The sequence below is a fragment of the Rana temporaria genome, chromosome 6 (assembly GCF_905171775.1).
Source record: "Rana temporaria chromosome 6, aRanTem1.1, whole genome shotgun sequence".
NCBI lineage: Eukaryota > Metazoa > Chordata > Amphibia > Anura > Ranidae > Rana > Rana temporaria.
This window is the reverse complement of record NC_053494.1, coordinates 149,976,911-149,994,301: the sequence shown is the minus strand read 5'-3', so window position 1 is coordinate 149,994,301 and position 17,391 is coordinate 149,976,911. Positions and strand designations below refer to the sequence as shown.

General features: G+C 44.2%; 1 protein-coding gene across 9 annotated transcripts in view; it reads left to right on the top strand.

Annotated features, from left to right (window-relative positions):
- The window catches only part of LOC120943901 (UDP-glucuronosyltransferase 1A1-like), a 105,483-nt gene that overhangs the window by 80,337 nt on the left and 7,755 nt on the right, over positions 1-17,391 (top strand). For 7 of the 9 annotated variants that reach the window (XM_040357566.1, XM_040357565.1, XM_040357562.1 and 4 more), the window contains exon 2: positions 9,209-9,340. In XM_040357566.1, the coding sequence (XP_040213500.1) occupies positions 9,209-9,340 (132 nt within the window). Of the gene's footprint in view, positions 1-1,526; positions 2,533-9,208; positions 9,341-17,391 lie in introns of all 9 variants that reach the window. The other 2 variants (XM_040357570.1, XM_040357564.1) reach the window with 2 other exon arrangements.

The following is a 17,391-nucleotide window of genomic DNA, read 5'->3' as shown; positions in this document are numbered from 1 at the left end:
CCTGCACTGCCAATTATAGACTTATGCCCTGTACACACGATCGGAATTTCCGATGGGTTAAAATCCGATGGAATTTTCCGTCGGAATTCAGTCGAAGCTGTCTTGCATACACACTGTCACACCAAATTCCGCCCGTCCAAAACGCGGTGACGTAAAACACTACGACGAGCCGAGAAAAATGAAGTTCAATGCTTCCAAGTATGCGTCTACTTGATTCTGAGCATGCGTGTTTTTTTTCTCCGTCGGAGTTCCACACAGACGATCAGAATTTCCGATAGGATTTTTCCGATCGTGTGTACAAGGCATAATAGAGATAAAGTGAGTATAAACTCAAATTGTAAACCCTCTTTAAACGAAATAGTAAGTCAATAAAGCAGTATTTAACCCCAAAAATTTTAGATATTGCAGCTCACAAATCCTTAAATGTGTTCATTTTCTCTCTTTTCTTTTTTTTTTTTTTTTTCACCTGCTTATTCAGCCAGTAACACATTTCCTGTCATAGGGTGGCTCCATTCTATGGAGGAGCAATGGAGCCACCCTAAGGCCTCGTACACACGATAGGTTAACCAGAGGACAATGGTCTGAAGGACCGTTTTTATCGGTCCAAACCGATCGTGTGTAGGTCCCATAGGTTATTTAACCTTAGGTTAAAAAAATGGCAACTTGCTTTAAAATTTAACCAACGGATTGCTAACCGATAGGTCAAAACCGATCGTTAGTACGCACAACCATCGGTTAAAAATCCACGCATGCTCAGAATCAAGTCGACGCAAGACTTTTTTCAGCTCTACACTGAGAACTCTGATGTACGGAGAGGACTCTGATGTAAGGGGGAACACTGTGGCCTCTGGTGTAAAGGGTAACTCTGATGTAAGGGGTTCTCTGAGAACCCTGATTTACCTTAGTGTACTCACTCAGAGGCAGGAGAGAGAAGGGGGGAGACTTCAGTCACAGACAGGAATGGATGGTGAGCTCACTCACCCCTTGGCAGTCAGCACCCCTCATCCAGACATATGTGAGGCTGCTGGACTTCAAATTTTCAACCCACATTTTCCTTTTCTGAGGCACAGCACCGGGGATTGGAATGTAGGCAGACACAGAGGGGTAGGGGCGGGAGGGTGAGGAGAAGATCGAGCCCTCTCTCTGGTTGTTAGTGTTGGCTTTGGGCAGTGTGAAAGAGTGTAACAGACACTCTCAGCTTAGACAACGGCAAGCCAGAGTCCAGTGTGAATAATGTGTCCAGGTTTCAGGCAGTTTGAAACCCGAACTGTCCAGGTGATTTCCGGACAGGTGGCAACCCTACTTACACGGTAAGACCTGATCTGTATTAGTAGTTATAGATTGTTACACTATGTTAGTGTTAGGGTGTGCTAAGTCATTGTGGGTTTTTTTTTGTTGTTCTTTGGGGGGGGATTCTAAGCACTTTTACGGGAGTTTTACAGCATTTTTCTGTCATTTTCTATCAGATCCAATTTTGTACATACTATAAACCGTATTTACATTTTTTTTTATTTGATGCATTACAGGTGAAAATTAAGAAATCACAGGTTTTGTCTGGAGTTTAAATATCTCTGCAGATCTAAGAACACTTGTTGCTGCTAGTACAAGCCTTCATTCCTGGATTATTGTACTAAGGAATCTGCTGTTGTTGACTTGAATTGTGAATATACTGCAATTATGCAGATTCACATGTTTCTCTCTTTGACGATAGGAATCTTTTTTGTTTTGGAAACTATTAAACAGGCTGAAAGTGGGAAACTGTTAGTGATACCTCAAGAAGGAAGCCATTGGCTCAGTATGCGTGGTATGGTGGAGAAGTTGTCTCACAAAGGACATCAGGTTGTTGTTGTTGTTCCTGAACCTAATATTTTTCTTAATGATTTGGGCTTCCCAGTGCAATCGTATAATCTGCCTTCCAACAAAGAATTTATGGAAGCTCAGGTAAAACAAGTGAGCAAAGAAGCGTTTGAATATAAAACAGTGCCTCAAAAGTTAAAGACGTTTTATGAGAGAGTTACAAATTCAGCTAACTGGCTATTGATTTCCTGCAAGCTTTTTCTGCAGAATGAAACACTTATTAAATCTTTGGAAGAAGCCAACTTTGATGTTCTGCTGAGTGACCCGGCTGTTCCGTGTGGTCAGATTGTAGCTGAGCACCTCTCTATTCCATCTGTGAACTTCATGCGTGGGACTCCTTCTGCCATGGAGGAAGAAGCTTCTCAATCACCAAGCCCACCTTCTTATATACCCAGATTGTTCACAACTTACACCGACCATATGAACTTCAGCCAGAGAGTGAAGAATGTTCTAGTCCGATTATTTGACTATGTACTATGTCGTATGCTTTATTCCCCCTACGCTCAGGTTGCCTCAGAGTTTCTGAAAAGAGATGTGAAATCTGTAGATCTTTTCAGCCGAGCTTCTATATGGCTGATGAGATATGACTTTATCTTTGAGTACCCAAAACCTATAATGCCAAACATGGTTTTTATAGGTGGCATCAATTGTGTCAAGAGGAAGCCATTAAAACAGGTAGAAAAATGTTATTATATGACTTGTCTATCTGTAATTATCAGGGTCTACCTCAGTGGTTGTCAACTTATGGGCTAAAGGGGGACTCAAATGTGGCCTCTGACCAGTGGCAGCTGGTGCTCAAAATTTTTTGGGGGGGCGCAAACAATAAAAAAAAAAAAAAAAGACAATTGCGGCCTCACTGTGCCCATCAAAGGCAGCCACTGTGCCCATAAAAGGCAGCCACTGTGCCATGCCATCAATTGTCGCCACTGTGACATCAATTTTCGCCACTGTGCCATGCCAAACGCAGCCACTGTGCCATCAATTGTCATCACTGTGCCCATCAATTGTCACCACTGTGCCCATCAATTGTCACCACTGTGCCATGCCAAACGCAGCCACTGTGCCATTAAACGCAGCCACTGTGCCATGCCATCAATTGTTACCACTGTGCCCACATCAATTGTCCCCGAATGTGCCCACATCAATTGTCCCCACTGTGCCCACATCAATTGTCCCCACTGTGCCCACATCAATTGTCCCCCACTGTGCCCACATCAATTGTCCCCACTGTGCCCACATCAATTGTCCCCACATCAATTGTCCCCACTGTGCCCACATCAATTGTCCCCACATCAATTGTCCCCACTGTGCCCTGTAAAATGCTGCCAGTCAGATTGCCCCCCCCTGCCCGGCACTTACCTTTCTGGGGTTCGCCATCCTCCTTCCACAGTCCCTCGATGTCTTCTGCCGCCCTCGATGACGCTTCAGCCAATCAGGTTACTGATAACCAGAATCAGTGAACCTGATTGGCTGAGACAGCTGTCAGTCTTATCCAAGGGACGTAGCCCACTATGTTCTGAGGATAAGACATCCGGGAGCTGAAGGGCTGTACTGGGAAAGCCTATCAGAGCCGCTGGCTTTCTGAGCTGACTTCCTGTATCATCATGTGACCTTGCAGGAACCGTAATATACCATCATGCACTACATTACCGCATCACAGAAAAGGATGTGTTTACTTCTGTGGACCACACCTCCCTCGTTACTATACCACCTCTTTTTGTTTCCACCCACTTTTCTATTTCTTCCTGTAAGTTGGCCATATACAGGTCAATCTGACTGCACAATCTCCTTTAAATCTATCAGCTATGTAGTGCAATCTTCCACCTAGGTGAGTATAATGTATATATTTTTTTATGGTAAAAAAAAAACCTTCTGACTTTAGAACCTCTTCAGTGGTGTATTGGTACATAGGGAAGTTGCATTTTAGAAAAAAAAGGTAAACGTGGTCTTTAAAGGATACAAGGATTTGCTTTTAAACCATACCTCCCAACTTTTTGAGATGGGAATGAGGGACACCTATCAGCAAAAGTATGCAGGCATAGGACACGCCCCTTGTCATGCCCCTTAAAGGAAAATTGTACAAAAAAACAAGATTGGTTAAACCCACAAGAGCTTTTTTTATATATTCCTTTTATATTGGGTTTTCTTATTTACAAATGCAGCAATTTAGAAATCAGATGAAAGGTTTAGTGCTGGAAAACACTTTTTGATAGATAAAAAGTGCATTTTATATACATCTATATAGGTCGGACCACAATGAGGGCCAAAGAGGAGTAATCAGGGACAGAGGGACATTGCTCCAAATCAGGGACAGTCCCATGAAATCGGGGACAGTTGGAAGCTATGCTTTAAACTAATGTATAAAAACAATAAATTCCTAGCTTCTAATATTTAGCAGAAAATGCTGACCATAGCAGATTTCTAGGGAAAACATCTGTTTGATATATCAGTTCAGTAAGGCCATCATGCTGGGTATGATCTTTATATACAAGGTTTATTTCAGCTGAGTACACAATGAAATTAGAAGACTGTGATTCTTACAGCATGTGTACAGATGGGGCCATAGTATGAAGTTGTTTGACATTTGTGCTGGCAATAACAGACATCTGACTTTGTAAGCAGTAATAGCATAGAACTTATAAAATAATATTTTCTTTCATGGAGAGACATTTTAACTGTAGATTATGTACATAACCCTTATGCCGCGTACACATGGTCGTTTTTTGTGATGAAAAAAAACCAACATTTTTAAAAACGTCATTTAAAATGACCGTGTGTTGGGAAAACGTTGTTTTATGTCTTCTGAAAAAACGACAAAAAAAAAATTCGAACATGCTTCAATTTTGTATGTCGTTTTTCAAAACGTCGTTTTTTGTGTCATAAAAAATGACTGTGTGTAGGCTAAAACTATGTTTTTAAACCCGCGCATGCTCAGAAGCAAGTTATGACGCGAGCTTGAATGTAACAGAGTCCAGCCGTACGTGCTGAACGTAACCGCGCTTTGCTAGAGCATTTTGAAGAAACGATGGTGTGTAGGCAACGCCGTTTTTTTAAATGAAGTTTGAAAAACGTCGTTTTTTTTCATGAGAAAAAAATATGTTTTTTTCCATCACAAAAAAACGACCGTGTGTATGCGGCATTAGATATACAACAAATGTTGCTGCAGTACTTTATCATTGCCTTTCCATTTTTATGTTATGTGGATGATTATTGTACAGTGATGACAGAATAGATGTTTCTATGTGTTTTTATAAAATAATGTCCCCCCTCAAAAAAATTGGAAATATACAATACAAATAGTATGTATTTGGGTCTCCATTCAACCTCTTGACTTAAAATAGAAATTGTGCCTATTTTTAAAGGCAAACATATTCGTGCCAGGCAAAAAATATATAAAAAAAAGGAAAATATTATAAAATAATTAAGCTGAATATTTAAATGACTATAATATACTTTATCTTTTAATGAGTTTGGTAAAGAGTAGACATCTGGTTGCTTTAAAAATCACTAAAGCTGGATTCACACCTATGCATTTGACTTTTTTTGTGTTTACCTAAATTAAACTTGTAGAAGACTTGTGTTAGACGGGATAACCAGGCAGGTTACAGCAAGTAGGTCAAAGGAACCAAAAAGCCCTCAAGTAAAATGAATTTAAAATGAGTTGGCCACTTTGTACTCACTTTTGTTGCTAGTGGTTTAAGCCCCATACACACTATCAGTTTTCCTGCTGGTTTTCTCTTCAGGTTTACCAAAACCATGTAGTACAAGGACCTGCCTGATTGCATTCAAATTGAAACGCTTAAGGTTTGACCTCATATTAGATGGTTTTGGTAAACCTGAAGAGAAAACCATCAGGAAAACTATGGGCCAGATTCTCAAAGGCGTTACGACGGCGCAACACCATTAGCGCCGTCGTAACACCTCATCTGGCCCCGGGTATCTATGCGACTGATTCTCAGAATCAGTTGCGCATAGGTACCGATTAGATCTGACAAGCGTAAGGCTGTTACGCTGTCAGATCTTAAAAGTAATTTTTTTTCCCGCCGCTAGGTGTCGCATCGTCGCTTTTCCCCGTCGTCTATGCAAATTAGGTAAGTACGGCGATTCCCGAACATACGCGAGGTCGACGCAGCGAATTAAAGTCGTTTGCGTAGCGTACCCGACGCGTAAGGTTGCCCCTGCTAATTAGCAGGCGCAACCAATGTTAACGATGGCCGTCGTTCCCGCGTCGAATTAAAAAAAAAATACGTCGTTTGCGTAAGACGTCCGTGAATGGCGCTGGACGCCATTTACGTATACATCTAGGCAAATGACGTCGGGGCGACGTCATTTAGCGCAATGCACGTCGGGTAATTTACCCGACGGAGCATGCGCAGTACGCTCGGCGCGGGAGCGCGCCTAATTTAAATGGTGCCCTCCCCATTTGAATTGGGCGGGCTTGCGACGAGCAATCTAACGCTACACCGCCGCAAGTTTACAGGTAAGTGTTCTGAGAATCAGGATGTAGACCTGCGGCGGTGTAACGTAGATCTCATATATTACGCTGCCCAGGAGCAGCGCGAATGTATGAGAATCTGGCCCTGAGTGTGTATGGGGCTTTAGACAATAATAGCTGTGTTGAGTTATTTTTAGGGGACAGCAAATTTACACTGTTATACAAGCTGTACACTCACTTACATTGTAGCAAAGTGTAATTTCTTCAGTGTTGTCACATGAAAAGATATAATAAATGTGAGGGGTGTACTCACTTCTGTAAGATACTGTGTGTGTGTGTGTGTATATATAATATATATATTTTTTATTATGGGATATAGTTATAGAGGTTGGTCTTCAATAAGTCATATAGGTATTACAAATGTAATTTAAAGTTGAGGTGTTTGGATTGGCTGAGTTTTTTTTTTATATATATTTTTTATTGGAATTAGTTTAATTCTTTATACTACACATTAAATAGCAAAAGGAAGAATAGAAGATGGAAGGGCTCCTTAGTTGAGGGGCTCCTCTTCACTTTTTTTTTCCTTACCATTCCCTTTTTTAATTTTTTTATTTTTTATTGTCGATTCAAAATATTTTGAGATGTTTATAGAAATTTTGATAATATATGGATGTCAAATGTAAATCTCAATAAAAAATTAATAATTAAAAAAAACTACCAGATAGGCATGCACAGTTTCCTATCAGGATTGATATACATTTCCCTGCTGTAGCAAATTGGATGATGCTTTGCTGGGGGTTTCGCCTTCCTCTGGATAAACTGTGGGTATAGGATTGGGTATATGGGATTGTTTGATATTTATTTTTTATTTTTATGGTTGAACTAGATGGACTTGTGTCTTTTTTTCAACCTGACTAACTATGTAACTATGCTCTGCCCTCTATCCATAACGTGTCTGTCAGGGCAAAAAAAAACAAAAAACAAAACAATGTACTACATCTCTACAATAAACGCACATTTCTTCATGACCCAACAAGAACAGAAAAATACCAGTTGTGGTACAGAAAAATACATTTTTGTGATACCACAAGTCCTGTTGTGGGTTGACAGCATTTTTATCAGCTACTTGGTGTCAGCTCAACTATTCAAAGTCCCAAGGTAAGAACTAAGGGCCAGATCCACAAACGAGATACATCTACTGATACGCCGTCGTATCTCTGTTTCTAACTATGCGACTGATTCATAGAATCAGTTACGCATAGCTAGCCCTAAGATCCGACAGGTGTAATTGAATTACACTGTTGGATCTTAAGGATGCAATTCTAGGCCGGCCGCTAGGTGGCAAGGCCATTGCGGCCGGCGTAGAATATGCAAATGAAGACTTACGGCGATCCCCGAACGGCCCGTCGATCTAAATCTACGTAGTTTCCGTCGGGTTACGCCGCGTAAAACTAGGGCTGAGCCCTAGTTCTCTTAAGCCATGGTAAGTATGGCCGTCGTTCCTGCGTCGAAATTTAAACCTCAATGTCGTTTGCGACTGACGTCCGTGAATGGCGCTGGACACCATTTACGTTAACGTCTAAGCAAATGACGTTGGTGCAACGTCAGTTAGCGCAATGCACGTCCGGTAATTTACCCGACGGAGCATGCGCAGTACGTCCGGCGCGGGAGCGCGCCTAATTTAAATGGGACTCGCCTCATTCGATTGGGCCCGCCTTGCGGCGGACGGATTTAAGTTACACCGCTACAAATTTCCAGGTAAGTGCTTTGTGGATCGGGCACTAGCTTGGAAAAATTGCGGCGTGTAACTTAAATCGGGAAAGTTAAGTTGCGCCCGGGCTACGTGGATCTGGCCCTAGGTGGGCTAATTAGACTCCTTGAGATAACATTGAATATGCACAGGACAGAACGCACAGGTATAGCAAAACACACAGGAAACAAGTAAAATAAGAGAGTGCATATTTGCAGTGAAACGCCAAAAGCAGTGAAAACCTGGCAAGGGTTCTAACTAGATTATTTTAAAAGACCGAATGATAGCAAATAGTACAAAGTAGGGTTGTCCAGATACCGATACCAGTATCGGTATCGGGACCGATACCGAGTATTTGCGGGAGTACTCGTACTCGCGCAAATACCCCCGATACCTAAATAGAATACTTCCCCCCCCTTCCCCCCCCCCCCCCCGCCGCATCGCGGGACATGGCTAGAGGGACATTGCTGCATATGTGAGGGACATGGCTAGAGGGACATTGCTGCATATGTGAGGGACATGGCTAGAGGGACATGGCTGCATATGTGAGGGACATGGCTAGAGGGACATGGCTGCATATGTGAGGGACATGGCTAGAGGGACATGGCTGCATATGTGAGGGACATGGCTAGAGGGACATGGCTGCATATGTGAGGGACATGGCTGCATATGTGAGGGACATGGCTGCATATGTGAGGGACATGGCTGCATATGTGAGGGACATGGCTAGAGGGACATGGCTGCATATGTGAGGGACATGGCTAGAGGGACATGGCTGCACATGGGGGGGACATGGCTGCATTTGGGGACACATTTAAAAAAAGTATCGGTATTCGGTATCGGCGACTACTTGAAAAAAAGTATCGGTACTTGTACTCGGTCCTAAAAAAGTGGTATCGGGACAACCCTAGTACAAAGTCATTGTTGGGGTTTACTAAAATTTTACTTAAAAAATGCTAGTTCCTCTTTGCACTAGCAGCGTAAATGAGGCTATAGCAGATGTGATATTAGCAGGGCTTTCCATTTAATATTAGGTATCCGAAAAAAAAATTAAAAAACGTTTTTTTGCACAAAAAAAAAATCATAAACTTTTAAATATAATGAACAATTACATTTTATTTTACTTAAGAAATACTGTTTCATCTTTCATTTTTGTCTATCTTTAGGACTTTGAGAAGCTGATAAACAGTTCTGGGGATCATGGCTTTGTGGTTTTCTCACTTGGATCTATGGTATCGGAAATCCCTATACATAAGGCTATGGATATAGCAGAGGCTTTAAGATTTATTCCTCAAACGGTAAGTGTTTCTTCCCAGTTTTTAAAACATAAATGTGGTATTGCAGTTACTGGTAAAGTCAGCTAGACTAATCACCTGCTGGCTTTTTATATCTTTGAGGCCTTCCAAGGTAGTCCTCCATTACTCTCCTTCACCACCATCATTTCCCAATCACTCTACAGCCTTTCTCCTCAGGCAATTACATAGTGGGCTGGATTCAAGAAGCAAATTGCGCCTGTGTAACCATAGTTACACAGCGCAATTGCTTACTTGCCCCGGCGTAACGAATGCTCCTGATTCAGGAACCTCGTTACGCCGACTGCAGCCTAAGATATGCGCGGCATAAGGCTCTTATGCCCGCATATCTTAGGCTGCATTCTTGCGATGGCCGCTAGGTGGCATTCCCGTTGTGCTCAGCGTATAGTATGCAAATTGCATACTAACGCCGATTCACAACGTTACGCGAGCCCTGCGTACGCAGTTTACGTCGTTTCCGTACGGCGGTTTTCGTGTAAGGCTGCCCCTGCTATTAGCAGGGGCAGCCAATGTTACATATACCCGTCGTTCCCGCGTTGCGAAATTTCAAATTTACGTAGTTTGCGTAAGTGATTCGTGAATGGCGCTGGACGCCATTCACGTTCACTTTGAAGCAAATTACGTCCTTGCGACGTCATTTGCCGCAATGCACGTCGGGAAAGTTTCCCGACGGAGCATGCGCTCTACGATCGGCGCGGGAACGCGCCTAATTTAAATGATTCCCGCTCCCTACGGGATCATTTAAATTGCACGCGCTTACGCCGGGCATTTTGCCGGCGCGCCCACGGAATTTACGGAGCTACTGCTCCGTGAATCAAGGGCAGCGCAGTAAATTTGCGGGGGCGCAGGGCAAAAACTTTGACCTGCGCCTCCGTAAAAAAAGCGCAAATCTACCTGAATCCAGCCCATTGTTTCTGAATCTCCCCATTGCATGGTCAACGATATAAAAAACATTTAATCATTTAGCAGATTACAGAGCAACTCCCCTTCAGCAATATTGGGGTCCCCCCCCCACCTATTCTGCACCATGCATACTTTTCTCATGTTTGTGCAGATGTGCCATGGGAAAGGGGGGTTGCACCATGTGTGCGCATGGGCCTGGCAGAGCATGACGTCACGTGTGCAGGCATGGAATCTCACATTGCACAGGTGCCCCTCAGCAACACACTCCCACGTCACACATCCCAGGAGGTAGCTAGGGTAAGGTGACCAGATTTTTTAAATTAAATCTGGGGACATCTTTTTTTTTAATAAGTAATCAGCCTGTCGCCGCCCTCCTCACAGCCAGTCTTACTCTCCATCCCCGGCTACTACTGGGTGGGGAGCGGAGGAAGATAACTCCGCCAGGGAAGGCAAAGGGATAGGCAGGTATGCGGCTGGCCGGGAATTGAGCCAAGGCAGAAGAACATGCGAGCGGAGCTGAAGAAATATTCCCTCCGCTCCGACCAGCACATGATCATCAGAAAGGGGCACAGATAATGGAAAAAATACACCTCCCTAAACTAGTAGGAGTGGCAGGAGTGTGTAATTCAGATTTTTTTTTTTTTATTCTGCAGTGACTGTCTTTGAAATTGCCCCTGTTCAAATCCAATCTGGGGACAAAACCGGGGACAGACTTGGTCCGGGGACAGTGTCCTCAATCCGGGGACTGTCCCCGGAAACCGGGGATGTCTGGTCACCCTAAGCTAGGGGTGCACGTCCTTCTCGCCTAAGGGCAGAAGGAGGAAATTCTGGGCTGCAGTATTGAAATGGTTAAAAACTTTGGAGAAGTAAGGGGACAATCACTAATCATGGAGGAGGGAGGGGGAGCAATCAGAAGAGAAAAGCAGTTATAAGGCTCCATGCACACTGAAGCTGATAAACTGTAGTTTATTGGAGTTTTGGCTTTTTTTTAAAAAGCCCATAAACTGCACGCATAGGCGTGCACACAGGCACACCCTTTTCACCCTATACAGCACAGAATCAATACAGCACAGATTCCCTCTACTGCCCTGGCTCCCCCTTCCCCCTCAGCACTTCCAGATTTCCTCCTCTCCCATGGGCTTCAACTGTGGGCACACACAGGGGGATGTTTTAGGATGAGTGGGGGAAGGGGACAGTAAATATGTAATTTACTGGCCCCTTCCCTTTCTGAGTGAACACAGTGGAGATTATTTACGAAGGAAAATCCCCTTTGCACTACAAGTGCAAACTACAAGTGCAAAGTGCGCTTGAAATTGCACTGAAAGTGCACGTGGAAGTGCAGTTGCTGTAAATCTCAGGGGTAAATCTGAAATGAGGGGGAAGCTCTACGGATTTTATCATCCAATCGTGTGCAAGCTAAAATGCTGTTTTTAATTTTCCTTGCATGTCTCCCTGGGATCTACAGCGACTGCACTTCCAAGTGTACTTTCAGTGCAATTTCAAGTGCACTTTGAACTTGTAGTGCAAAGTGGATTTGCCTTTCGTAAATAACCCCCAGTGAGTGATTGATAGCGTGGGTTTGCGTTTTGGGGTGCACACCCTAATGCAATAGGCTGTGCACACCTATGACTGCACTCTATGTTAGCCTATGTGTCCATGCACACATGGACGTTTTTTAGTGTTAATGAGCAGTGGAGTTTATGGGCTTTTTTCTGAACGCCAGAAATTTGCGTTCAAAGTGCTGTTTTTTGGCGAAAAAAAAAATGCTAAAAAACGCAAAACACTGATAAACGCTCAAAAACGCTGCTCGCCAGTGTTTTTTAGCGTTTTTTTATCCATTGAAAAAAATAAATAAATAAATAAAAGAAACCTGAAAAACGCTATTGCAAAAACGCTAAAAAACTTTGAAAGGCTCTTTTTAGCTTCCAGTGTGCATGGAGCCTAAGGGTAAATGTCTGCTTTAAGGTGATTGTTAAGGTTCGTTTTTTTATTTTTTAAATAACAAACATGTTATACTTACAGTACCTCTTCTGTGCAATTGGTTTTGCAAAGAGCAGCCTGGATCCTCCTCTTCTCGGGTCCCTCTTTGCTGATCCTAGTCCCTCCCTCCTTTGAGCTTCCTACACCCAAAGCCAAATTATATTATCACCACTTCAAATTACTAATTTTAATGTTTAGCTCACTAAATACCTAGGGTTGTCCCGATACCGATACTAGTATCGGTATCAAGACCGATACTGAACATTTGTGTGAAAATATCATATCAATAAAATGATGTGTCTATGCAAGATTCAGTTGATTTGTGCACCAATACTATGGGGACACTATAAAATGATCCTTTGTTGTGGGACTGTGCCCCCACAGCAAGGGATAATTGCTTGTTTAAGGGACACAAAAAAGCATTTTTTTTGTTTTATTTACTGGGCTTTAAAGTATAACAAAACTTTTTTCTAGTGAGGGGAGAGGGGAGACAGTTTTTTCTACTGCTACCTGTGTCCCCATTGGGGAGCGTTATCTTTTCTATTTATCATATTTTTTTTTTTTTTTAAATCAGTAAAATGGTTTATTGTGCCAAAAATATAAGTACGGTACAGAGATATATATCAGCATACAAAAAACGTTGCAAAATAAAATTATTACAAAAAGACTTGCTTTGTACGCATGCTAGAACAGAGGCACCAGGAGGTGACCTAAACCAAATTCCGTCATTGAAGGAGTTTGAACTATGCCGGGCAGGTGAGAAACCGCCTCTCCCCCCAACACTAACACACACTCGGCCAACGGGCCAAAACTGAAAGTCTGCATTCCACCGTCTGCTTAAGCATTCAGAGTCCTTATCCATCCTCAAGTAGGTTCTCCCGACCATATTATGTAATCCCCACAGGCGCGTACCTCAACCATGGTCTAAGTTTTATACATTTTTTGACTGAGTCAGACATATTTTATAATTTTATGTTTTGTGCGTCAGGAAGATAGAATCGATTACATCTGGAACAGCCGGGTCATAACCAGTCTCGGAGGTGCCAGTCCAGGTGTTTCCAGCCAGGGTTGCCAGATGGAATTAAATTTCTTAGGGGCATTTCTATGCTGATATGTATAATGTTCCCTCACTATAATAAGATTCACCTGATCAATCCATTGTTTCTTAGTCGGGACATGCGGGGACAGCCAGAATCTAGCTATCTGTTTCCTTGCTAGATATAGGAGCCTAATCACTGCTATATTAATAGGTGGGGGGTATACCTCTTCGTCCACGGCACCCAGTATACATACTATGGGGTCCAGTGGGACCCTAACTTGATACACCGAGGAGATAACCTCTGTGACACTCCTCCAGAACCGGTGTAACTTGGGGCACCTCCACATCAGGTGAATAAGCGACCCCTCCCCCTCGCATAGCTTGGGACACAGTGAAGAGTCCCTTCTTCCCCATCGAAACAGTTGAATAGGCGTACGATAAACCCTGTGTAACAGGAACAGGTGAGACAACCTGTGAGACTGCGAGACAGAAGTGAGAGGGCCAGCCTGTAAACAAATTTCCCAGGTCTCGCCATCAATGTCCCCCAAATCCTCTGTCCACCCTCTTCTGCATGGCAGAGTTGCTGAGTTTTGCACAGACGACAATAGCGAGGAGTATACATGGGATATCATACCCTTTCTTTCCGTGCCAGAAAATACCTCAGTTAACAGCCTATTCCCAGATAGCTGGAGAACCGACACCTGCCCCTGTGCCCGAAGGGCATGCCTGAGTTGTAGATACCTATAAAATTGTTGTCTGGGTAGACCAAATTCATTTTGTAAATCCTGAAATGATTTAAGCACATTGTTACTGTAAATCTGGGCGATGTTCTTAATTCCTGCCAGTTTCCAAACCTGAAAGCCTTCAAGCCTGAAGACCTCCATTAGGTTTAGGTTGTCCCACAAAGGAGTGTCCGCAAGAAATCCCGAGACACCCAAGGTGGATCTAACCATAGACCACAGCTTCCTAAGGAGGACCACGGTGGGTGCCGCCTGAGGCAGATGCGGAAAACCCGCCTCCAAATTTGCTAGGACCGACGCACTCCCCGAACCCGTTCGCAGTAGAGTATCAATTGAGTCATTATCATTGGCCCGCCCCATGCCACACAGATGCTGCATTTGAGAGGCTAAGAAGTAGAATTTAGGATTAGGGACAGCCGCTCCTCCCTGGTCTTTATCATATTGTAACGTGGACAATCTGATACGGGCCACTTTTTTTTTCCAAATCAGTGATCTAAACAAGGAATCTATCCGGGTGAACCAACGACGAGGTATCCACTGAGGGGAATTGTGCATAATGTATAGAAGTTGGGGGCCCCACACCATTTTTATTAGATTTATTCTACCAATTACTGAGAGCGGAAGTTTGCACCAGGTATTACAGGTCATTTGCAGTCGTTGGAAAAGGGGCAACAAATTCTCCTCCAAGTATTTCTGTGGGTTAGCTGACACCTGAACTCCTAAGTATTTAAAAGATTCCACCACCTTCAGTGACCCCGCCGCCTCCGGTAGAGAGGCAACCGGACCATCCACAGGCAAAATGACGGATTTACCCCAATTTATCGAGAACCCCGACAAGGAGCCGAACCGTTGGATCAATTCCATAGCTGCCGTAAGAGATGTATCCACATCTCCCAGATACAACAGGGTATCGTCTGCGTAAAGAGAAATCTTCTCTATCTGTTCACCTCTCTCAAAACCGATTATCTCAGGGGAGGACCTTATCCGCGCCGCTAACGGCTCGAGGGCTAGTGCAAAAAGCAGGGGCGATAAAGGGCACCCCTGCCTTGTGCCTCTGTAGAGCGGAAAGGGGTCCGTAAGGTCCCCGTTCACTCGAAGCCTGGCCGTGGGGGCAGCATAGAGTAACCGAACCCATCTAATAAAACTGTCACCCAGTCCAAAGCGTCCCAGGACCTCCCACAAATAGGGCCATTCGACGCTGTCAAAGGCTTTGGCAGCGTCTAATGACAGGATCGCCCTCTGTTTCTCGTTATCTACAGGTATCTGTAAATTAAGGAAGAGGCGTCTAATGTTGAGGGCAGTTGACCGGGAAGGAATAAAACCTGATTGGTCCGTATGGACTAGTTTAGTTATAACTTTAGCGAGCCTGGTGGCCAATACCCTAGCCAGTAGTTTAACGTCTGTTGTCAGTAGTGATATAGGTCTATAGGAGTCAGCACTTTGGGCATCCTTACCAGGTTTCAATAGGAGAACTATAATGGCCTCATTCATGGATTGGGGCAGGGACCCCTGATCATACGCATCTATAAACACTTCTTTCAAAAGAGGTATCAGGCCTTCAGAGTAGCGCCCATATACCTCCGCCGGCAAGCCATCCGAGCCCGGAGACTTGCCAGGAGAGGAAAGCGCCAATGCCTCCAGTAGTTCATCAGTCGTGAGCGGCGCACTCAATTGCGCCACGTCTGCGGCCGATAGACGCGGGAGGTGGCACTGATCCAAAAAGGAGGCAATCTCCTCAGTAGTAGGTGAGACTTTAGAGGAATACACATCAGCATAGAAATCTTTAAATGTGGATAGCACATCCGCATGAGATGAGACCAGTGACCCCGAGACATTAGTTATTGACTCTATGTGTGGCGAGCCCCTTTGTGCTCTCACCATCATAGCCAGCATATGACCTGTGCCCTCCCCGTCTTCGAAGTACTTCTGCTGAAGGAAAAATCTTTTATTCTCCGCCCTGGTCATAGTCACATGCTTAACCATATTCTGAGCCTCATTCCATGCCCTTTCGGTATGCTCAGAGGGGGAGTCCACATAAGCCGACTCAGCCCTCCCAGCCTCCCGAAGCACGAATTGTTCCCAAGACTTCGTCCCCGTTTTAATGGAGTTGATAGACCTAATAAACTGGCCCCTCAAAAAGGCTTTAAGAGCATCCCAAAGGACACCCAGGCCCGTGGAATTCCTGTTAATCCTAACAAAGTTTACTAGTTCAGTATGAATAGGATCAGGGGCTGGGAACAGCGACATCCAGAAGGGATTGAGCCTCCAGCAAGTGCGCTTAGAGATTCCAGACGCCAGTATCTCAATACATAAAGGCGAGTGGTCAGAAACAGTCCTGGCCTCGTACTTTATGGACGAAACCAGGGGAAGCATCTCACTGTTGCCCAGGCCCAGATCAATTCTAGAAAGGCCCCTATGCGAGGCGGAGTGGCAAGAGTAACATCTCTCCTGTGGGTGAGCAAGCCTCCAGACATCTCTTAACCCCAGCTCCTGTAGAAGCCGAGCAAAAGGCGTCTGGCTCCTCCTAGGTGTGGCCGCCCGCGCCCCAGGAGAAAACTTGTCAAGGTCGGCACACAAAAAATTATTAAAGTCCCCCACTACAAGAGCGGGGACACCGGGGTGACGTGACAAGAAGGTGGCCAGGGTCTTAAGAACCTCCGCCGAAAAAGGTGGCGGTATATATATGTTGGCTATAATACATGGTATGCCATTTAGGGAACAATGCAAAAAAATAAAACGACCTCCAGGGTCTATTAGTGAGGAGATAAACGTATACGGTACATTTATGCCAATAAGTGTACTGACCCCTCTGGCATACGATGAAAAAGCAGAGTGGTACTGGTTGCTATACAGCCTAGAGGAAAATGGAGATTCCTGACCTGGTAGAATATGTGTCTCCTGCAGGCACACCACTGAGGAGCCCAGCCGTTTAAGCACATGACCTACTGCCATGCGTTTCACTTTATCTCCCAGCCCTCTAACATTCCAGCTAGTTAACACAATCTGTACTGCCATGTCCTAAGTATAGAATCATCTGCAGCGAACACCACATAAATGCATTTCAAGTCAATAGGCCAGGACCATCTTACAAATAATAAAATAAACGCTATTCCAACTCGGTCGGGACAGAACACAAAAAAATAATAGTAGCGAGAGTGACCAGGTGGGGAGGAGAGAATCTCATTTCTAATGTTATGGGGAGCATAAAACACAGGGTGAGGTCTCCCCAATGTCTCAGTCCAGGCGCATTGGGCACAACCTGTGGAAACAAATGTCAAGCAGACTGTAGACATATCATTCAAGAGAACCATTATCAAGCTCAAAGGAACCAAAAATAATAAAAAACCGTCGATGAGACTTCTTGTCCACGAGGG